Genomic DNA, 23,082 nt, shown 5'->3' on the forward strand with positions numbered 1-23,082 from the left:
TCTAGTCCAACCCAGACTTGACCAAGATTAGCTCCTCTATAGCAACCTTGACAAATGATCCTCCAGCCTCCATTTGCAGACTTCCAGTCATGGGAAGGAGCCCCTTTCTAAGAGGCCAAGCAGCTCACAGCTCCTGCTGGGGCCATCTCTTTCAGCCATGCACCATTATGCCAATCTATCTTCTCTCTTTTCCTCTCCTCTTTCTTTTTCTATAACCTTCTTTTCATCATCTACTCTCCCACTCCCTTCCTTCTTGCTCTTTCTCCTCTAATTATTTTTTAAACCCTTTCTGTCCTAAAATCAATACTGTGCATTGGTTCTAAGACAGAAGAGTGGTAAGAGCTAGGCAATGGGGGTCAAGAGACTTGCCTAGGATCGCACAGCTAGGAAGTGTCTGAGGTCAGATTTGAACCCAGGACCTACCATCTCTGGGCCTGGCTCTCAATCTACTGAGCCACCTAGCTGCCCCCTTTCTTCTCTAACTATTGGGCCAATAAGTGGTGCCCTCTTCCCCAAACATGAGCCCTAATTAGTCTAGAAGGACAACTTTAATACTGAATTGTATCCCAACCACTGGTTCTGGAGGGAAGACCTAGCCACATAAGTCTGCTCCCTATTAACCAATTAATAAGCATTTATTAAGCACTTACTATGTGCCAGGCACTGTGCTAAGTGCAAAAAAAAAAAAGAAGCAAAAGACAATCCTTGCCCTCAAGGAACTTACAATCTAAAAGGGGGAGACAACATACAAACAAGCCATACACAAGATAATTTACTGAAGGAAGGCACCAGAATTAAGAGGGATTGAAGAAGGCTTCTTGTAGGAAATGGGATTTTGTTTGGGACTTAGAAGAAGCCAGGGAAGGTCAGCAGTCAGAGAAGAGGACAGAGAGCATTCCAGGCATTAGAGACAGTCAGAGACAATGTCTAGAGCTGAGGAATGGAGGAGTTTGTGGATGGGGCAGTCAGGAGGCCAGTGTCACTGGAAGGAAGAATATGTGTCAAAGGTAAGAAGACTGGAAAGCTAAGAGGAGGCTAAGTTATAAAGGGCTTTGAATGCCAAATGGAGCATTTTTATGTGATTCTGGAAGCAAAAGGGAGCCATTAGAGTCTACCAAGAAGAGGGGTGACATTTATGGGACTTGCTCCTTAGATTAGAGAATGGATTAGAGTGAGGCAAGACCTGAGGCAGGCAGACCCACAGCAAGCTATTCCAATAGGCTGTTGGTGAATAGCTGGCTGGGGTGACAGTATTGGCCACCCATCTATTGAGGCTTGCAAGTGAAAAAGCCAATGAAACACAGTCAGTTAACAAGTATTGTTCAGGGTTTGCTATGGGCCAGGCACTGTACTAATGACTAAAAATGCAAAATCAAAAATGACATAGTCCCTGCCCTCAAAGGGCTTACATTCTAATGGAAGAGACATCTATACATATGAAGAATATTGAGGAGAGGGAATAGGGACTTCATTAGTATAGGGAATCCCCAGAGAAGAAAACTCAACCAATTCAGGTTGGCACCCTCTCTGAAATTTCTAATCTTAGAGAGTTGCCCAGATCACTGAGAGGTGAAGAAGTGACTTGCCCAGGGTCACACAGCCAGGCTATGTCAGAGATAGGATTTACCCCCAGGTCTCCCTGGCACTAAGGCCAGCTCTACTCTACTAAACTTTGCTCACTGGCTACAAATATGGAATGTGTTCAAAGTGAATATGACATGGCTTTGGGGAGAAGGGCCCTGGCTACTTGGGAAATCAGAAGAGCCTTCATGTACAAGATGACCAACATTTATGTAGTGCCTACTATGGGCCAGGCATTATGCTCAGTGCTTTACAAATATTATCTCATTTGATCTTTGGGAACCTTGAGAGGCAGGGCTATTATTCTCCTCATTTTACAGCTGATAAAACTGAGGCAAAGAGAAATTATGTGACTTACCTAAGTCACACATATTTGGATATGAATTCAGGTCTTCCTGACTCCAGGCCCAGCACTCTAGTCACTAGTCTCCTCTACTAATCAGGCATTGACCCAAATGAAGCTCCCAAATATGAATAGAGTACTGGCCTCTCCTTTTTGGCTCTGGCTGAAGAGAACCAGCTCCATGATCTTGGAACTTCCTGCCAAAGAGATAAGGCTTTGGTATCTAAGAGGAACTAGGCTACAGGTGGGAGGAAACCGCCTTCCTTTCTTTAAAACCAGTTATATTAGTGATCTATCCCTTCATCATAGTAAGGAGTTACATGAGTCGTAGAAACCAATGGTAGGTAAGGGGTCAAGGAAGGGACCTTGTCCCATTGAATGTTAGGAAGAGAAGAGCTTCCTGATTTCCTCCTTTCTTCAACACAACTCTAGTCCAAGTTTTCATGTTAGAGTGAAGCTGTCATGAGAAAACTCCCTCTGCCAAAACAGATAATTTCTCAACTTAAAGTCTTTGAGAGTTGCCTGGGGGCCCAGAGAAATTATGTGAAGTTAGTATGTCTCTGAGGCAAGATTTGAACCCAGGTCTTTCTGATTCAAAAACTGGCTTTCTATCCACAGCTGCCTCTTATAGATTGAGTGGGACAAGCACATCCTCCAGGGTCCAGGCCACTAAGCAATCTCTTTAGGGTCCAATGATTCCCTCTTTCCTCCTTCACCTGGAGAGTGAGACCCAAAGAGACAAGATGATATTTTTCTTCTCTCTCTCTCTCTCTCTCTCTCTCTCTCTCTCTCTCTCTCTCTCTCTCTCTCGCTCTCTCCCTCTCTCCCTCTCTCTCTCCCTCTCTCCCTCCCTCCCCTCACTCTCTCTTCTCTGTTCTTCTTTCTCTCTCTTTGTCTCATCTCTTCTCTCTTTCTCTTCTTCCCACCTCCCTCTCTTCCCTTTCTCTCCCCATCTTTCTTTTTCTCCCTGTTTCCATCTCTCTCTCTCTCACCTTCTCCCTCCTCTCTGTCTCTGTCCCTCTCTGTCTATCTCTCTCTCTTTTCTCTGTCTCTCTGTCTCTATCTCTGTGTGTCTGTCTCTCTGTGTGTCTGTCTCTCTCTCTCTCTGTCTCTCTTTCTCTCTGTCTGTCTGTCTCTCCCCTGAGTATTTCATCCTATAAGAAGAGCCCAAACAGACATTCAGTTGGCAGAGTAGGAGAGCCTCTGTCTATANCTCTCTCTCTCTCTCTCTCTCCCCCTCTTCTCTTCCTCCTCCCCTCACTCTCTCTTCTCTGTTCTTCTTTCTCTCTCTTTGTCTCATCTCTTCTCTCTTTCTCTTCTTCCCACCTCCCTCTCTTCCCTTTCTCTCCCCATCTTTCTTTTTCTCCCTGTTTCCATCTCTCTCTCTCTCACCTTCTCCCTCCTCTCACCTTCTCCCTCCTCTCTGTCTCTGTCCCTCTCTTTCTGTCTCTCTCTCTTTTCTCTACCTCTCTTTTCTCTGTCTCTCTGTCTCTCTCTCTCTGTGTCTGTCTCTCTGTGTGTCTGTCTGTCTCTCTCTCTCTGTCTCTCTTTCTCTCTGTCTGTCTGTCTCTCCCCCGAGTATTTCATCCTATAAGAAGAGCCCAAGCAGACATTCAGTTGGCAGAGTAGGAGAGCCTCTGTCTATACCTTTCCTGCCTCTGGGCCTCCAGGCAGACACCCCCTCCCTTCCCCTCACCTCACTGGCACAAGAGACTGAAGCTTCCTGTATTCTGCCAAAGGGTTAATCCAAGCTGCAGCTCCAAGCAACAAGAGGCTTGGCATAGCCCCATTAAGATGGGCACCTTGGGAGGGGTGCTGTGCCCACAGGCCTAACCATGACTCACTCCCTCATTCTAGATGCTGGGGACATGATTGAGATGCAAGGCTTTGGGCCAAGCCCACCAGCCTGGCAATTTGAGCCTCCAATTGGCCACAGTTCCTGTCTCTCCTGCTCTATCAGAGGTTCACCCTATGACCCACCCAACTACTGCAACTGTGCCCAGGACAGGTGAGTAGGACTCCAGTTGGGGGACAATCTAAACCCCAGGTGGGGAACTATCTGAGAAATACACAGAAAAATTGGGGGTGGGAGGCATCGAGGAATCAAGAAACCTCTGATCCTCACCTAGATGTCTTTCCATCTGTGTGCCCCCCTTAAATGGCTACCTGTGATCTTGTGTGTGCCTCAGGGCAGTTGAGGTATGTGCCCATCTCTGTCTCATTGTTTTTTGTGCTTCTCCCAATGTGACCAGTTAGTGAATGTGTGATGAGCACCTACTCTGTGCAAAGCATGAGGTAAGATATACCTGGCATTGTGCTTCTCACAGGCTCTTTGCCTTGCACATAGGAAGTTAATAATATTTGTAGAATTGAATATTGTCTCTTTTTGTAATTTTTTAATCTCCATTTTAAACTCAATAGCATCCACAAAAACAAAAAGGCCACAAACAGAAATATTTACAAGTTTTAAAAACACGTATATTAACATCAAACAAATGGGAAAAGTGCATTGTTTCCTTCAGAGTCCTTTCTGATCTCCTTTTTTCCTGTGGGTTTGGTTTGAGTTTATTTGATTTTGCAATACAAAACATCAGGGTCATTTTTGGTACGTAGGACAGGTTATAGGATTACACAATCCCAGAAGCTCTGCATTGGAAGTTGTCTGGTTTAATCAATACTTGAACAAAATTTCCCTCTACAACATCCCTGGAAAGGGGTCATAGGTAGTCTTTGATTAAAGGGTTCCAATGAGGGAGAATCCTACTACCTTCTGAAGCAGTCTGTTCTACTTTGGGATGGCTCTCATTGTTAGGAAATTCTCTTGGGAGCAAAGTCAGTTACATTCACCCAGGAACCAGATAGCTTTCTAACTTAAGGTTAGAAATTCTTGGCAATTGCTACTTAACTCAACATAGCAATCCTATGCAGTACATTTTTGAGGACCATACTACCCACTGCAGACGTGTTGGAGGTGAGTTCCCCTTTGTTCTAAAGATCCTTTTCAGAGGGCTAGCCAAGAGAATTTAAGCCCAAGCAAAAGCTAAGGGAAGGTGGCAAAATTCTCCACTCTCCTCATTCTCATTTTATTATTATTATTATTATTATTATTATATCTGCAGGAAAAATGTTAATTTTTGCCATCTGTTCTGGCCAAATGAGAAGCAGCATGATGTAGTGCCTAGAAAACTGACCTCTCAATCAGCAAGACTCAGGTTCAAACTCCATCTCTGGCAGACCCCTAAGAGTAGAAAATGAAGAGGTGAGGTCAGTTTGCACTGATGTAGGAAGTTGTTTCTTTTTATCCATATCCTTGCCAGGAACTTCCAATTCTGCTGATATCATAGGGCCCATTTTCATTTTTATTTTTCCATTTTCTTCTTTTTTTTTTAACCCCCCACCTTCCATCTTAGAATCAATACTGTGTGTTGGTTCCAAGACAGAAGAGTGGTCAGGGCTAGGCAATGGGGGCTGTGACTTGCCCAGGGTCACAAAGCTGGGTAATTTTTAAAAAATTGATTGGGTAAAATGCCCCGCTGACATCAAACCTATGTCTGTCTCTACCACTTCTACCCATTTTCCCTCTGGGATTGAGCTTTACAAGTCCTTTCTTTGCCTTGGGACAGCCTTTCTAATATTTGAAGATAGTTATCCTCTTCCCACTAAGTTTCTTCTTATACAAGTAAAATCTTTCTCCTTTTTTTTGTACAAGTAAAATCTGGATAGGTTTACAGCTGAAGGGGCTTTAAGATCTATTTCTTTTACAGATGAGCAAACTAAGGTCAAAAGAAGTTTTTAAAAATTTGCCCAAAGTCAGGTAGGGAGTAAGTAGCAGAGAGAGGAATTAAAACCAATTTCTCTGCCCCTAAAATCAGCACTTTTTCTATTGTGGCATTATTATCCCCATTTTACAGGTGAAAAAACCAATGCTTGGAAAGATGGTGACTTACTGGAGGTTACCAAATGAGTTAGCCATGGAAGTAGGATGGAGAGTTCCTGAATCCTGGCATAATTCTCTTTACATGATACCCCACTAGTCTCTCAGTGTCTGTCTCCATGTTTACTTCCAAGGGTGTGTGTGTATGTTTGTGTGTATGTGTATGACATTTGTCTGTTCCTCTGTGTTTCCCTGTACTTCTGCTGCTAAACGTCCAGCTATATTCATCCAGGAAGAGTAATAAGGTAGGATTGCCATACTGAGAAGGTCCATGGGCTACATATTCGTGGGCTTTGCATATCTTGGATTTTTCTATATTGACCCTTTGGGTTATTGACCAGAATCCTGACGGACCTCCCTCTGGCCCTGTAAGCACATCCTCAACCAACCTCAGAGCCAAGGGTGAGGCCAAGAATCCCAGGGTGGAACAGTGCCCGGACTATAGTACATGCTTAATAAATCCTTAGTGTTTGATGGGTCCATTCATTGCCCAATGGTGCCCTCCACTGGTGGGCAGGCCATGAGGAATAGATTAGGAAAAATGAAACATGGTTTCCTTGCCTAGCACTGCCGTGGATACGGACCGGTTCTGTTCATGAGTGACAGATGAGCCATCTCTGCCTCAGATATTGGGGAAGGACGGAACTAGGAGAGCAGGTCAAGACTTGAGAGAGTACATAGAGGGCTAGTATTGAGGTCAGGAAGACCAATATTTGAATCCTGGCTAGATACTGCCTAGCGGTGAGACCCTGGGGTAAGTTATTCATTAATCTAATCCTCAGTATTCACAGCTCTAAAATGCCATATAATAATAAAATCCCCTCCTGATAGACTTTCTTTTTTCTTTTTTTAAACCCTTACCTTCTGTCTTGGAATCAATACTGTGGATTGATTCTAAGGCAGAAGAGCAATAAGGGCTAGGCAGTGGGGGTTAAGTGACTTGCCCAGGGTCACACAGCTAGGAAATGTCAGAGGTCAGATTTGAACCCAGGACCTCCCATCTCGAGGCTTAGCTCTCAGACCAATAAGCCACCTAATTGACCCTACCTCGTGGCATTCTTGTGAAAATCAAGTGATATAATGAAGAATAATATAGATGTAACCTATTCTGTTTATCCATCATCAGCCCAGATCCCATCCTTTGAAAGGTTGAAGGGGTCCAGTGAGAAAGGAATCAGCCTCCCTGGGTCTCAAGAGAATTAGAAAAGGATGCCAATCACCAGACCTGGAAGTTCTCCTACTCCGATTGATCACTAGGGGATAGATAGAGGCCACTCCTGGAAGCCTTTAGAAACGTTGGCATTCCTCCCTTGTTCCCTGCCATCCCTCCCTCTCTAGGGCTTAGCATGATGAGTGGTGGAAGTCTTTCAGGGACCTCAGAGACCTAGTTCTCTCCCTCACCCCTTTTATAGAAGAGGAACAGGCCCAGAGAAGTGATTTGCTCCAGTCACCCAGTAAGGAGGTGGCGCCTGTGGGAGAGGCCAGGGGAAGCTGCTGTCGAGGGTGCTGAACCAGTATGGCCCCAGACCAGGCAGAGCTCAGATGTTGCTCCCCGCCAGACCTTCCTGACTCTCTAGCCTTATTTCCATAGTTCCACAGTCTGTCTCCAAGGTTTGCCTTGGAGTTAAGAGGAGGAGGTTTCCCTGGCTGCACAGGCTGGTCTCAAGGCTTTGCCCTGCCTATTTGTCCTGAATTGTGGCTCTCTCCCCCACAGAATGCCCCTGAGACTGCTGTGTGAGAACATGAAGAGACAGATCGTGTCCCGGGCCTTCTATGGATGTGAGTGAGATGGGATGGAGGTGGGGGCAGGAGGCTGCCCCTGGGAAACACTCTCTGCTCCCCAGCCCTGTCATGGAGCCAGCCTGCGGGGAGCTGTCGATTTTCAGGGTCCTCTATTCTCCTCTCTCCTCACCCCCACCCCAGGGCTGGCATACTGCCGACATCTGTCCACTGTCAGGACCCACCTGTCAGCCCTGGTACATCATAATATCATCCCGCCCGACCGGCCCTCGGGAGCTTCAGGAGGGCTCACCAAGGATGTGTGGAGCAAGTACCAGAAGGATAAGAAGGTTTGGAAAAAGGAGGGAGAGGGGAGAGAAGGGGCCGGTGGGGGGGCGGGGTAGTGCCCAGGAGATGAGGGGAAGGAAACAGTTTAATCCCAGCTAAATTGTCCATTCTGGGAGAATGACCAAGACCAAAGGGAATCCTCAACAGAAAAGAGAAGGGAAACTATAGAATGGAGAATTAACCATCAACTGGCCTTGGTTTATGATGATGGAGTGCCTCCATGGCTGTACACCTTTGAAGTAGGCAGTCTAGTATTTTTAGCCCCATTCTACAGATAAGGAAACTAAGGCTCTCAGATGAATTGTCCACTAACACAAGTAGGACATGCAATCGCCAGGTTTTGAACACCAGTCTTCTAGGACAAATGGCCTTAATTCTAACCCCACCTCTGCCACTAACCCTTGGACAAGTTGTTTCTGTGTCTCTGGCCTATAGTTTATAAGAGGCTGGATGAGATGATCTAAGGGTCCTTCCTTCTCTGAAATCCTATTAAGAGAACTTTTGGGGCTATTATTAGTTGGATTTTAGCTGTGTGGACCAACCCTGGGACCTGCTGGACTGTGTGACTAAAGACCTTGTCTGAGCTACGAGGCGGCCAAAGAGGGGCCTGCCTCAAGGATTAGAGTCTCTCCCCCTTGTTCTATTATAACCCCACTCCGAGCTTTGCCTACCACCCAAGGGGGAGAGGAGGACTTGACCATGAAGCCCTCTCCCCAAGTAAATGGAATCTGCTGGCTGTGTTCAACCTAAGGGAGGAACTTGAGTCTCAGTGGAGTCTCCTGCCTTCCCTTTCATCCTCCTCTCCTCTCCTTTCCTCTACTCTTTCTTTGTCTCCTATCCCTTTCTCTTTTTCTCCTCTCTTCTCTCCTTTCTCTCTTTTCTTTCTTCTCTTCTCTCCTTCTCTCCCCTCTTCACTTCTTTGCTCCCCACCTCTCCTCAATTGCCCTTCCCTCTCCTCTCTCTCTTTCCCTTACTTTTCTCTTCCCTCTCTCTCATGTCCCTTCCTCTTCTCTTTCCTTCCCCCCATTCCTTTCTTCTCCTTTCTTTCCTTTCCCTCTCCCCTCCCTTCCCTGACACTCAGAACTACAAGGAGCTGGAACTTCTCAGAAGAGTGTACTATGGGGGTGTGGAACATGAGATCCGAAAGGATGTCTGGCCCTTTCTGCTTGGACACTACAAGTTTGGCATGAGCAAGAAGGAGATGGAGCAGGTAGGAGAGCATGGCACCCAGGACAACCGGGCAGGAAGGGATCCCCAGTCAGGCAGGGCTCAGGTGTCACTTCTCTGGGGTCTCAGTTTTGCAGAGGGTGTCAGCCTTCCAGGAACCCAGAACAAAGTCTGCCAAACTAAAAGAAACAGAGGCCTGGGGTTCAATCGTTGGTCTGCTTCTGTCTGGGTGACCTTGGGCTAGTCCTCTCTTAGTTTCCTGCTCATAAAATGAGGCCATTGGACTAGATATTTGTGAGGGGAAGAAGGGAGGAAGAGGAAGGTAGGAGAGGAAGGAGAACGGGAAGGATGCATCAAGAAGGGAAAGGAAGGTAGCAGTACTCTAAACTCTTTTATCCCTAAATAACTTTTAATCGGATGATTCCTCTACCCCAGTCCTACCCTTTCCTGGGCCTCCCAGACTTGGAAAACTGATCATCCTGGGAGAGAGCGGTTTGGGTAGAAATCTATTCCATGGAAAGGGGGTCTGTGCAAACTCCTCATCATTAGGTATTTCCCAAGTACAGGTGGACGACGCCGTGGCGTCCCGATACCATCGGGTACTGGCAGAGTGGAAGGCCTGTGAGGTGGTGGTCCGGCAGCGGGAGAGGGAAGCCCACCCAGCCACACTCACCAAGTTCTCCTCCGGCAGCAGCATTGACAGCCACGTCCAGCGCCTCATCCACCGAGACTCCACGATCAGCAATGATGTGAGCCCTGGGAGTGGCAGGGGCAGAGGTGCCAGAGGTTGGGCAGGAGCGGGCAGGGGGGCTTTCACAAGAGTTGCAGAGGTCATGCAGAGCTTGTGCCAGTGCCAGTTCCAGTCTTCCCTTCTGGAAGAGGTCTGGCTTCCCAGCCTGGTCTTTAGGCGATGATGGCGATGATGGTGATGATGGTGATGAAACCCTTTTTTTATGCACTTACTTTGTGCCCGGCGCTGGGACAAGTGCTGGAGGTGGATACAAAGACAAGAAAGCAAGGCGGTCACTGCCTTCAACGAGCTTACAATCTCACTGGAAAGATGACACGTAGAAGAGAAGCTGGAGATGGGGAGGATACTTAGGAGGTGGAGGTTGGGAAATGGCTAGGAAATGACTTGGAACACAGATTCTGGGCAAGGTGAGGGCAAAGCTCCCTTTTCAGAACTTCTTTTCAGGGAATTCACCGTTAATCTCTTCAGACGGTAAGCCTAGTGAAGTGTTGGACTTAGTTCAAAAGACATTTACTAGTTCTATGACCCTGGGCAAGGGAGGATAACTGCCCTCCCAGGGCTGTGGGATTCAGTGAGATACTATATGTAAAAAGCTTTGCAAACCTGAAAGAGCTATGGGTGTAGCTAGGTGGCACAGCCCCACATAGAGCACTGGGCTTGCAATCAAGGAATCGGGAAGACTCATCTTCATGAATTCAAATCCAGCCTTACTAGCTGTGTGACCCTGGGCAAGTCACTTAACCCTGCTTGCCTCAGTTTCCTAATCTGCAATTTGTTCTGGAGAAGGAAATGGCAAACTACTCTAGGATTTTTGCCAAGAAAACCCCAAAATGGGGCCCCCAAGAGTTGGACAAATGACAACAGAAGAGCCATAGAAATGCTACCTTTTGTTGTTATTATCTGATCAATGGATTGGAGAGGCCTAAAGCAAAGTGCTTTGAGAACTTTGAGGGGGAACCCTGCTCCCTACTTAGAGAGATTAAGGAAGGCTTCCTGCAAGAGGGCCCATTTGAGGGGGGCTTTGAATGATGGGTAAGAGTTTGACAAGCAAAGAGAGCTAGAGAGCATGAGGCCAGCACAGGAAGCAGCCCATGGTTACTGGGTAGAGGAGTTCTCAGGGCAGCTGGCTTATGGCAGGGAGTAACTCGAGAAAAGCCTAGAAAACAAGGGTGGTTCCACGTAGTGGAGGACTTTGAGTGCCAAGGCAGAAATATCTCAATTTTATTCCAAAGATCTCAGGAACCTGCAAAAGGGCTTCGAAGCCCAGGAACAATATGTCTAGATCTGTGCCGGAGACAGAATATTCTAGTAACGGTTCTGGAGGACAGATGAGAGGAGGGATGATGGGGGTGGGTGGACCTCGAAGGAGGCTGCTTAAACAATGTAGGTGGGTGCTAATAAGGGACTGTACCAGAGTGGTCACCATGGGAATAGGGAGGAAAGGACAGATGCTAGAGATGGTACAGGAGCAGCAGGTCTTGCCAACTGAGTTTTGTTAAATAACTGTGGGAAAGGGGGAAGCTAGGTGGCTCAGTGGCTAGAGAGCTAGGCCTGGAGATGGGAGGTCCTGGGTTCAAATCCAGTCTCAAACACTTCCTAGTGTGACCCTGGGCAAGTCACTTAAACCCAATTGCCTAGCCCTTACTGCTCTTCTGCCTTGGAACTAATACCTAGTATTAATTCCAAGATAGATGGTGAAGTTAAAAAAAAACTGTGGGAAAAGTAAAATAGACCAAAACCAAAACACAAAAAGTTTTGAAGATCGGGGGCAGCTGGGTGGCTCAGTGGATTGAGAGTCAGATCCAGAGACAGGAGGTCCTGGGTTCAAATTTGACCTTAGACACTTCCCAGCTGGGTGACCCTGGGCAAGTCACTTGACCCCCATTGCCTAGCCCTTACCACTCTTCTGCCTTGGAGCCATACACAGTATTGATTCTAAGACTGAAGGTAAGGGTTTAAAAAAATAAAAAGCTTTGAAGATAACAAACATAGGGCTTTCCACAAGCCAAGCAGAATCCTAAAAAATCACCTACAAAAAGATAAAAGCGAAAGTCCCTGGATTCAGGGAACTTATAATCTAATGGGGGAAACAAGGAATAATAATAATAATAATAATAATAATAATAATAATAATAATAATAATAGTAATAGCTAACATTTATATAGCATGTACTAAATGCCAGGCACTGCGGCATTTATAATTATTATCTCATTTGAGATAATATGACTATTATATATGAGTAGATACAGTATAGCTACCCAGACATTATCTTGTTTTTGTGTGTGTGTGTGCATGTGAACTTTAAATAGTTAAGCTTAGCTCAGTGATAAATAGCAAATCTCAGAGGTAAGAGCTGCTAGGTGGCTTAGCAGAGAGAGTTCCCAGCCTGGAGTCAGGAAGACCCAAGTTTAAAACCAGCTTCAGATACCTCCTAGCTGTGTGACCCTAAGCAAGTCACTTAACCATTGAGTGCCTCAGTTTCTTCGACTGTAAAATGGGAATCCTAATAGTACTGCCTACTACTCAAGGTTGTAGTTAGATAATATTTGTAAAGCACTTCTAGTGGGTACATGTCAAATTGGATTGAATCTGAGTTATAGACGAGGCTTCAAAGACTTGCCCGTAGCTATGTTACATGCATAATTCAAACTCGGATCTTTCCTGATTCCAGGTCTCAACTGTAGCCCACAGAGTAGGTGACTCTCTGGTACAGTGGAGAGAATTCTGCCTCTAGATTCACAGTTTAAAATCCTGCCTCTGATGGTTGCTCCCTGGATGACCCCTTAGATAAGTCTTTTCCCTTCCTTGAGCCTCAGATTCCTCATCTGTGACCTGTGAAATGAGAATTAAATGGTACCAGCGGTCCTTTTCAGCTCTAAGCTCTGTGATCCTCTGAAATACCCCACCATGGCTACATAGACACACATTGCATCTTCCTTTCTCCCATCTATTCCTCCCCTCCCTCCCTCCCTCCTCTAGGGCAATGGCTACAGATTGACGACTTCTATTGCTACACAGTAGATTTCTTTAGTAATTCCTATATCAGGCTTTCTGGTCCTTCCAAGACCTGTTTCTTAAAAGGCTGATGCCCTCTTCAGAACTATGAAAACATAGTTGCGCTCAAAAACAATTAAAGCACTTTTATTTGCCCCGTTTAGTCAACTTTACTCACACAAAAGTGCACAGAAAAAGGCTAAGTGCTGGCCACCAATCAATTTCAATCAGGTCAATTATTATTTTGTTAAGTATTTACCCACAATGCACCAGGCACTGTGCTAAACTCACGGGATACAAATATGAGAAGGAAATACAATCCCTGACTTCGAGAAGCTTAGAGTCTAATGGAGAAAGACAAGAGACAAGAGGAAGCTGGAGGGGTCAATGAGACCATTCTTGAGAACAGCTTTTATTTTTATTTTTATTTGTTTGTTTTATTTATGAAGAATGCATAATTTAATTTAATTCTGACTCTGGATCACATGTCTCTAATGGTACCTCTCATCTTGGATTTCAGCAGATTAATAACAAAAGGTCCCTTTTCTTTTTAAATTTATTATTTCTTTACAACATTCTTTTTAAAAATTTCTGAGTTCCAAATTCTCTCCCTCTATCCATCTGGCCCTTCCCCAACCCCGTGGAGAAGGCAAGCAATAGGATATCTATTTTACATGCAAAACCAAACGAAACATGCTTCATATTAGCCATGTCAACCACAAAACAAGAAAAAGAAAGAAAGCAAAAAAATTGTGCTTCAATTGGCACTTAGGGTTCATTAATTCTCTCTTTGGCAGTAAGTAGCACTTTTCCTCATGAGCCCTTCAGAATTGTCTTGCTGAGAGTGCCTTAGTCTTTCACAGTTGGTCATCATTGCAATATTGCTCTTAATAAATGCAATGATTTCTTGGTTCTGCTCACTTCACTTTACGTGAGTTTATATAAGTTTTCCCAGGTTTTTCTGAAGCCATCTCCCGCATCATTTCTGATAGCACAACGGTATTCTATCACAATCATATACTGCAACTTGTTCAACCGTTCCCCAATTGATGGAGATTCCCTCATTTTCCAATTCTTTGCCACCACAAAAAGAGGAGCTATACATATTTTTGTATATATAAAGGGCCCTTTCCCTTTTCTTTGATCTCTTTGAGGTACAGATCTAGGAGTGGTGTTGCTGGGTCAAAGGACACACGCAGTTTTATAGCCCGCTGGACATAATTCCAAACTGTTCTCCAGAATGACTAGACCAGTTCACAACTCCACCAACAGTGCATCAGTGGCCCTATTTTTTCACATCCACTCCAGTATTTGTCATTTTCCTTTTCTGTCATGTTAGTCAATCTGAAAGTTATGATGTAGAACCTCAAAGTTATTTTAGTTTGCATTTCTCTAATCAATAGTGATTTAGAGCATCTTTCATATGACTCTAGATCACTTTGATCTTGTCTTCTGAAAACCTCTTGTTCATATCCTTTAACCCTTCATCAGTTGGGGGAAAGAAGATGCTTTTTTTTTTTATCATTTTTTTTATTGTCATGTAACACATTTCCATATTAGTTATTGTCGTAAGAGTGAGGATACATTTTCACAGAGCCAAGTAGACAGAAATGTTGTTCTCAGGTTGGTCATGTGCCCCAAAGACTTCAGGTGGTCAAGTCCCACTGGCCTCAGCTAGGGCTTTAAACAGAAGTATCTGGTGGTTTCTTCACAGCCATTAGAGCAGGTGGGACTTTTACTAGATTTTAGGAGGTCTATGAGCTTGATTGCGGGGGGGGGGCGAAATTTATGTCTTTATTTTTATCTCAATTTTAAATTTAGCATTTTTTTCAATTTTATAAAAATTTGTTTCTGAGCAAAGGGTTCACTAGACTGCCAGAGGAGTCTGGGACGCACAATAGGTTAAAAGCTCTAGTCTTAGAGTTTCCTTGAATCAATTCCCAAAGGCACCTCTATCTATCACCCCAGTCCAGGCACGCTGCTAGCCTTTGGGCTTGGATTTAGATACTTATAGGCTAGGACTCCACCACACAGTCTGGCTACCCAGTCTTTAGAGTCAGCAGGAAAGACCTGATTTTTCCACCTTGTTTCCAGGATCATAAGGTGGAAGCCTCAAGTATTCCTGGAGAAGGAGAGAATGGGCCAAACAAAGATTCCTTTATCTATATTCAAATGTTTGCTCCGATTCAAGTTACTCTTCTCCCCTGCTGCCAAAGTCTGAGTCAGATGGGTTCAAGCCAGCCTTCGTATAAGGAACCCCAGAACATATTCTAGAAAGATGGGAAGCAGGAAGGCAGGGCATTTGGTGCTTTTTGCCCACGTTGAGCAAGGAGCTACCTGCATGGCCTTCTTAGTGAGTGCCCTTGCAGAAATGGACCAGAAAAAGCAGACCATTGATGGTCTCCAGAGCTAGTGGAGAAATACAGAGCTAAGAGGGAGGAAGGGCACGAAGGAAAGGGTACAGGATTGGGTTTCAGAGGACCTAGGTTTAATTCCTAACTACCAATGAGCAGCAGCAAGATATGTGGTCTCCAAAGGCCTCAGTTTCCTCATCAGTTAAATGAAAGGTTTAGACTGGTTGATCTAACCCAGAAGTTATAGCCCAGTGATTCCCAAAGTGGGTACCACTGCCCCCTGGTGGGTGCTGCAGCGATCCAGGGGAGGCGGTGATGGCCACAGGTGCATTTAATCTTTCCTGTTAATTGCTATTAAAATTTTTAAAAAATTAATTTCCTGGGGGCTAAGTAATATTTTCTCTGGAAAGGGGGCGATAGGCCAAAAAAGTTTGGGAACCACTGTTATAGCCCATGTATAACTTGGCCACCATTGCTCTCCCTCCATACTAGGTATTCATCTCTGTGGATGAGATGGATCCCCCAGATATGGGGCCAAAGGGCCCTGAAGATTCTGTGGCTGAGACAGGGCCCACAGCAGGAACACCTGGCACTGCCATGGTGGAGCAGCAGCAGTCTGTAGAATTCGACTCTCCAGACTCGGGGCTGCCATCTTCCCGAAACTACTCAGTGGCTTCTGGAGTCCAGTCCAGTATCGACGATGGCCAGAGTGTAGGCTTTGAGGAAGAAGACCAAGGAGAGGAGGAAGAAGAGGAGGAGCTGGGCCGATCTTCTTCTGGGCCCCGAGCCTCCCTCTATGAACCCCCAGACCCTACCCAGGAGGACACTCCACAGTCTGGCGATCTGGGGGCAGGGGAAGAACTGGCTGCTGTCTGTGCTGCTGCCTATACTGTAGGTGGTCATCCCCTTCCCACCCACCCTGACCCTTATCCTTGAGTCCCAAAGTCCCAGACACCTTCCCACTGCCCAGGAACTGCAGGGCAACTTTACTGATAGTTCTAGGCTCCTAGAGAGGAAAGAGCCCTCCCATGGTCCTCTACTTCATCTTCCTGCTCCTGGGTGTGAGCAGGCTCACAGATCCTGGCAGATGGGTGCTGATTTCTTCTCTGCACATATCCAGAGCAGGAACTCTTTGATTAAATCTCTCCTCCTCATTCCTATCCTCTAGAAACTTTGGCTAGGGGGAGGGACCAGTAATAAAGGAGAGCTTGACTGAGGGAGAGGGGCCAGTAATAACCCTGGGAAGCCCAACCCTGATGGCTACTTGGGTCCTCCCTCAGATAGAGTTACTGGACACTGTGGCCTTGAACCTCCACCGGATCGACAAGGATGTGCAACGGTGTGACAGAAACTACTGGTATTTCACTCCCCCCAACTTGGAGAAGCTTCGAAACATCATGTGCAGGTGCTGGCAGTTGGGGGGAGGCTCTGAGGAAGCCACTGGAAGGGGAAGGGGAGGGGAGAGCTCCAGACCCTCGTGTTTGGAGTTTCTCTGGTGAAAGCTGGGAATGTTCAGGCTAGAAGAGGTCTTAGAGATCATGGGATCCTAGTATTGTGAAGCAGCATGGTCCTTAGAGGTCATCTTGTCCAATCCCCTCATTTTACAGATAAGGAAACTGAGGCCTAGAGAGAATAAGTGGCTTGTCCAGGGTCACACGGGTAGTAAGTAGAAAAGCTGGGATTTGATGTCATCTAGTCTTATCATTTAACAAATGAGGAAGTGAAAGTCCTAGGAGTCTGAGAGACAAACCCAAGGTCACATAGCAAGTCAGTGATAAAGCTGGGACTAGAACCCAGGTCTTTTGCCTTCTAGGCCAATGCCCTCTTCCCAGGTGGTTTCCTGCTCTGAGAAGTCAGAAGGTGAAAAGGAAGGATCATAAGAGTGGGGAGGGGTGACATGCCCCCCCAAATCTCTTCTTTCTATCATGGCGCCTTAGGTTCTGGCTCAGTGAGCAACCCTGAGCAGCTGGAAATATGAGAACTCTTGGCATTGGGCAGAGACTCTCACAGGGAGGCTTCATCCAACCTGCCAGGAGCTAGATGCCCCCCACTTTTCAGAACAGTAGACGTGGAATGAGAAGCAGAGGTCCTGCTTCAGGTGGCTCCCAACCCCAAAGTGCTCAGGAGAATCTTCCCCCAGCTCCTCCCAATTCCCTACTTCAGTGGTTCCCAAACTTTTTTGGCCTACCACCCCCTTTCCAGAAAAAATATTACTTAGCACCCCCTTACTTATAGTCACATACTATCACCGCTCCCTTACAGTTATTCACTGCCCCCAAATGCACCTGTGGCCATCACGTCTCCCTGGATCGCTGCAGCACCCACCAGGGGGCGGTGGCGCCCACTTTGGGAATCACTGCTCTACTTGCTTCAGTAGCCACAACTGGCCTACCTAAGTGAAGCCTCACTCTTCACCAGCAGCAGAACCTTAGGGCATAGAACAGAAGGAGAGAACATTTTTTCCCCCCACTGGGTGGTAGTGATAATGCTTTCTTCTTCTCTTTCTTTTCTTCCTCATTTTTTTTGTTCTTTCTTCTTTTCCTCCTTTTTCTCCTTGCCCTCCTCTTCCTCTTAAAAACAAACCCCTAGCACCATTTCTGGTATGCATTCATTGTTTAATAAATATTTTATTTGTGGAGTGGATTGGGAAACAGAGTGGGCCTGAACCTGGGGATCAGTCTCATTGACTAATTCTGCTTTCCTGGGCCTCACAGCTATGTATGGGAGCATCTGGATGTGGGCTATGTGCAGGGCATGTGTGACCTGCTGGCACCTCTCATGGTCATCCTCGACAATGGTGAGGGCTCCTGGGAGCCCAGGAGAAGTGGGAGGGAGGGTGGTGACTGGGACTTGGTAACCAGGGGTCCTGGGTGGTGATGGTCAGGGTGGGGCAGGGCAGGGGGTGGGATTGGTGTCCTTTGATTTTAATGGCCACTGAAGCCAGAGAAGAAAGATGCCAAGCTGGTGCCAGGACAGCCGGGGTTCAACTCTTTGGGGTTTAATTTCTCTTTCTTTGACTGTGAACCTGGTCCCTACCTTGCGCTAGCCTTCGGGGGCTCTGGGTGGGGGAGATGATGGCTTGGGCTCAGAAGCCCCCAGGAGGCACCTGGGAGATGGCCAAGGTAGTAACATTCTCCCCTCACTGGAGACCCCAACCCCATTCTCCCATCAGATCAGCTGGCCTATAGCTGCTTCAGTCAACTCATGAAGAGGATGAGCCAAAACTTCCCTAACGGTGGGGCCATGGACACACACTTTGCCAACATGCGCTCACTTATCCAGGTCAGTACCTGCCACCCCACCTGCCTCAAGCCCTGGTTTGGAGGCGTCGAACTGCCTGTTGAGTTATAGATCACAGATTCAGAGTGGCAGAGCTTTAAAGGGCTTGGAGATCATCGAGTCCAACCTTTCCCTGTCATCAGGAAGAGAACTGAGGGCCAGAGAGGAGAAGGGGCTTGTGTGAGGTCACCCAGCCAGGACTCCCTAACCCACTGCTCTGGTCATCCCTTCCTTACAAACATCAGAGCTGCCCCAGTTCCTACTAGGATGCTCTGCCTACTGTAGATAGGTTAACATTTTTGCTAGAATCTTGAGCCTTGTGACAAATGGCCCATTCAGCAGGCATCTATCAAGTGCCCCCTGTGTACAAGGCTTTGGGGATACAGAAACAGGGGAAATCATTTTTAGAATATTTTAAAAACACCTTGTAGAGGGCAACTAGGTGGTTCAGTGGATTGAGAGCCAGGCCTAGATGTGTGAGGTCCTGGGTTCAAATCCAGCCTCAGACACTTCCTACCTGGGTGACCCTGGGGGAGTCACTGAACCCCCATTGCCTAGCCCTTACCACTCTTCTGCCTTGGAGCCAATACACAGTATTAATTCTAAGACAGAAGATAAGGCTTTGGTTTTTGTTTCTTAAATAGCTTGTAATTGTAATTTGCTTTTATTTTTAAGTGTGTAGTAGTAGCAGCAGTTATTACCAACACAGTGCTTTATCCATATTATCTCATTTGGTTCTCACTACAACCCTTTGAGGAAGGTGATCATTAACCCCATTTGATACAAGAGGAAATTAAGGCTGATCAAGTTGACATGACTTGTCCAGGGTTGCACAGGAGAAAGGAACAAACATTTATCAAGCGCCCTACTATGTGCCAGGCACTATGCTGAGTGCTTCCCACATCTTATGTCATTTTATCCTCACAACAACCCAAAGGTAGATGCTATTATTATTCCCATTGTACAGTTGAGGAAACCAAGGCAGAGAGAAGTTAAGGGACACAGCTAGTAAGAACTTGAGGCAGAACTTGAACTCAGGTCTCATCCAATGCTTTATCCACTATGCTACATAAGTATCTACTTTTCTTTTTAACAAAAGATTAATTTTTTCAATTGACCATCTTCATTTAATTAATTTTGAATATTTTCCCATGGTTACATGATTCATATTCTTTCCCTCCCCTCCTCTAAACTCTCCTCCCATAGCCAACAAGCAATTCCACTGGATTTTACATGTATCATTGATCAAGACCTATTTCCATATTATTGATAATTGCACTAGGGTGATCGTTTAGAGTCTACATCCTCAATCATATCCCAATCGACCCATGTGATCAAGCAGTTGTCCCTCCTCTGTGTTTCTACTCCCACAGTTCTTTCTCTGGATGTGGAAAGCATCTTTCTCACAGGGCCCTCCGAAATGTTTTGGATTATTGCATTGCTGCTAGTGGAGAAGTCCATTACCTTTGATTGTGCCACAGTGTATCAGTCTCTGTGTACAATGTTCTCCTGGTTCTGCTCCTTTCACTCTGCATCAATTCCTGGAGGTCTTTCCAGTTCACATGGAATCCCTCCAGTTCATTATAGTATCTATTTTTCTTAAACCCCTCCCTTCCAATCCTGTAAGGCAGAAGAGTGGTAGGGCTATGCAATGGCTAGGTGCTTGTTTTATTCGTGTATTTTTATTTTTAACCCATATTTACTTCCTGGTAATGCTCCCCAGTATCCTCCTTTATAAAAGAAAAAAAAGATATAATTATTGCTATTTTGTAATTTATCATTAATTAGGTGTCAAATTTGTAAATGAGATGGAGCTGGGAGAGATAGTTTACTCAATGACAGAATCAGACCCGCCCCCCCCCCAATCCATAGTGTGTGCATTAGGCTGAATAAGATTACATAATAAAAAATAAATAAGTAATAAGATTAAAAAATTATAAGATTAAATTAATGAGGGTAAATTTACAAATATAAGGTGGGAGATGCAAAATGAGTTGTTCAGAAAAGGATCTAAGTATTTTAACTGACTGCTGGCTAGTCATTGATGTGATAGAACAGCCAAAAACCCATTGAAATCTACACTGAGAAAGGCATAGACTCCAATAAGAAGACGCCAGTTGGCTTTGTGTGGTTGGTAAGGAATGAAATCCCGGCCTCTCCAGTCTCAGAAGACATAGAGAAATTGTGGAGTAGCCACAAGAAGTTGGGAAGGCCAGGATGGTGAAGGACCTCCCAAGTCCACATCGTATAAGAAACAGTTGAAATAATTAGGAGAGAAAAGGCTCAAGAGAGAAAGACTGATAGAATAGAGAGGAGAGGAAGAAGAAAGGAGAGGGAGAGAAAAAGGAGGGGAGAGAGACAGAGAGAGAGAGACAGAGAGAAAGGGAGACAGAGACACAGAGAAAGGCTATCTTCAAGCATTTGAAGAGTTGTTAGGTAGAAGAGTGCTTAGACTTGGCCTGTTTAGCCCAAGAAGGTAGAATGGGTGGAAGCTGCAAAGAGGCCAATTTAACCATAAGACCAGGGAAACCTTGAGTTCCCCGATGTGGAATGGGCTGTCTGTCTCCAGAGGGTTCTCTCTCATTCTTCAAGTAGAAGTTGGATGATCCTTTTCTTTTAAACCCTTACCTTCCATCTTATTGAAGGTAAAAGAGTGATAAAAGACTAGGCAGTGGGGGCTAAATGATTTGCCTGGGATTTGTCTAAAGTCAAACTTGAACCCAGGCCCTCCCACCTCTAGACCTGGTTCTCAATCCACTGAGCCATCTAGCTGTCTCCTGGATGACCACTTGTGAGGATTCCTTTCAGACGGGGGTTGGAATAGATAGCTGCCACGTCTCTTCCAATTCTAAAATCCTGATTTGGTGCTTATGTGATTTGCTTTAATGTTTAAAGGAAACACTTCTTATTCCTTCACTTGGGCATTGGGTTTATTATATGTCAGGGGCAGCAGTTGGGCAGGGAAACATGACGAGAGTAGGGCAGTATTATATTTCCAATTACCTGCCCAGAGAGAAAGACAGGGAGAGCCTGAGAGCACAAGAACAGGAGAGGCACTGATCCATTGCCAAGAATTCCATATAAATGTAGAGGAACACACAGGCAGACAGTGAGGTTATCTTTGAAGGGGTGTCTGAGTGGCTTTGTGTGACTATCTCAGTGTGTGCATTTTTGCTAACAACTTGTGACCACCTCTTCCTTCCTCTCTCCCTCCACGTTATTCCTTCTCTTTCTCTACCCTTTCTCCATTTCTCCTTCCATCTGTTTTCCTTCCATCCATCTCTCCCTCCCCATCCCTGTCCCCCCAACTTTCTCTCTCCCATCTATTTCTCCCCTTTTCATCCATATTTCCCTCCCCATCTCTCCTCCCCTATCCTTCTCCCCCTCAACTCTTGTCCTCTCTTCTATTTCTCCCCCTCTATCCCTCCCTCCCTGTCTCTTTTTCCTCCTCTCATCTTTTTCCCCTCCCTTCCTCCTCTCACAGATCCTGGACTCAGAGCTCTTTGAACTGATGCACCAAAATGGAGACTACACTCACTTCTACTTCTGCTATCGATGGTTCCTGCTAGATTTCAAGAGAGGTGAGAAAGAGAGAGAAATGTGGGGGGGAAGGATAAAGGAAGGAGAGACAGAGAAGGAAGAGAGAGAGAGGAGAGCGAGAAGGGACAAAGAGACAGAGAAGAAGAAAGGAGAGAGGAAGGCAGAGACAGGTGAAAGAGAAGAGAGAGTGAGACAATCAGAGACAGATAGAAACAAGGAGATGGGTGAAAGAGAAGACAGAGACAGAGAGAGTATATGGGCAGTTATTTCATACTCCTTGAGATCTCTTACAGGGAATAGAGGATAGAGGGGAGTAGGAGAGAGGATTGATTAGGGGTAGAGTCAGATAAGAGCAATGAGGAGTTTGGACAGGAGGATACTGGGAAAATCACTATTTGCATAGGAAAGATACAAGAAGCCCACTCTTGAGTCTCAGCTTAGGTACCTAGCTTCCCCGTGTCATCCTGAGCCAAGGATGGTAGAATGGTGTTGGGAAACAGGGATCTATCAATCACAGAATGTTAGAATTTAAAGCTAGAAGGAAAAGTAGAGACATTTAGTCTTGTCCTCTTGTTTTTTAAGAAAATAATTTTATTGATATATTTTGTTTTTAAATTACCTGCATTTTTAAATATTTCCCTCACCCCTCTAAGACAGACATCTTTTAAAGGGGGAAAAAGCAGCTCAGGAAAATAAGCAACACATCCCCAAAGTCTGACATTTTATGCAGTTTTTATATCAAATCTCCCACCTTTACAAAGAAAGGAGGGAAGTATTTTCTTATATCCCTTCTTTGAGGCCAATCTCGGTCATTATATTTTCTCATCTTTTCAGCTTTGACCATTTTTCTGTAGTTGGGCACTGAATAATGTTTTCCTGGATCTACTTCCTCCACTTTGCATCAGATCATATAAGTCATCTCATGCTTCTCCAAATTCTTCATATTCATCGTCCCTTAAAATATTTTTCATTTACATACATGCCCACAGTTTATCTAACCATTATCCAGTCAATGGGCATTTACTTTATTTTCAGTTACTTGCTACTACTATAAGTGCTGCTGTCAATATT

At 45.5% G+C, this 23,082-nt stretch overlaps 1 protein-coding gene across 1 annotated transcript in view; it reads left to right on the forward strand.

Moving 5' to 3' along the window:
• Positions 1–23,082, forward strand: part of SGSM2 (small G protein signaling modulator 2) — a 71,054-nt gene that overhangs the window by 46,171 nt on the left and 1,801 nt on the right. The window contains exons 12-21 of the mRNA XM_044676340.1: positions 3,782–3,932; positions 7,573–7,637; positions 7,782–7,927; positions 9,007–9,135; positions 9,659–9,841; positions 15,685–16,083; positions 16,473–16,597; positions 17,907–17,989; positions 18,365–18,474; positions 21,956–22,052. Coding sequence (XP_044532275.1) covers positions 3,782–3,932; positions 7,573–7,637; positions 7,782–7,927; positions 9,007–9,135; positions 9,659–9,841; positions 15,685–16,083; positions 16,473–16,597; positions 17,907–17,989; positions 18,365–18,474; positions 21,956–22,052 — 1,488 coding nt within the window. The remainder of the gene's footprint in view (positions 1–3,781; positions 3,933–7,572; positions 7,638–7,781; positions 7,928–9,006; positions 9,136–9,658; positions 9,842–15,684; positions 16,084–16,472; positions 16,598–17,906; positions 17,990–18,364; positions 18,475–21,955; positions 22,053–23,082) is intronic.

The sequence above is a fragment of the Gracilinanus agilis genome, chromosome 4 (genome assembly GCF_016433145.1).
Source record: "Gracilinanus agilis isolate LMUSP501 chromosome 4, AgileGrace, whole genome shotgun sequence".
NCBI lineage: Eukaryota > Metazoa > Chordata > Mammalia > Didelphimorphia > Didelphidae > Gracilinanus > Gracilinanus agilis.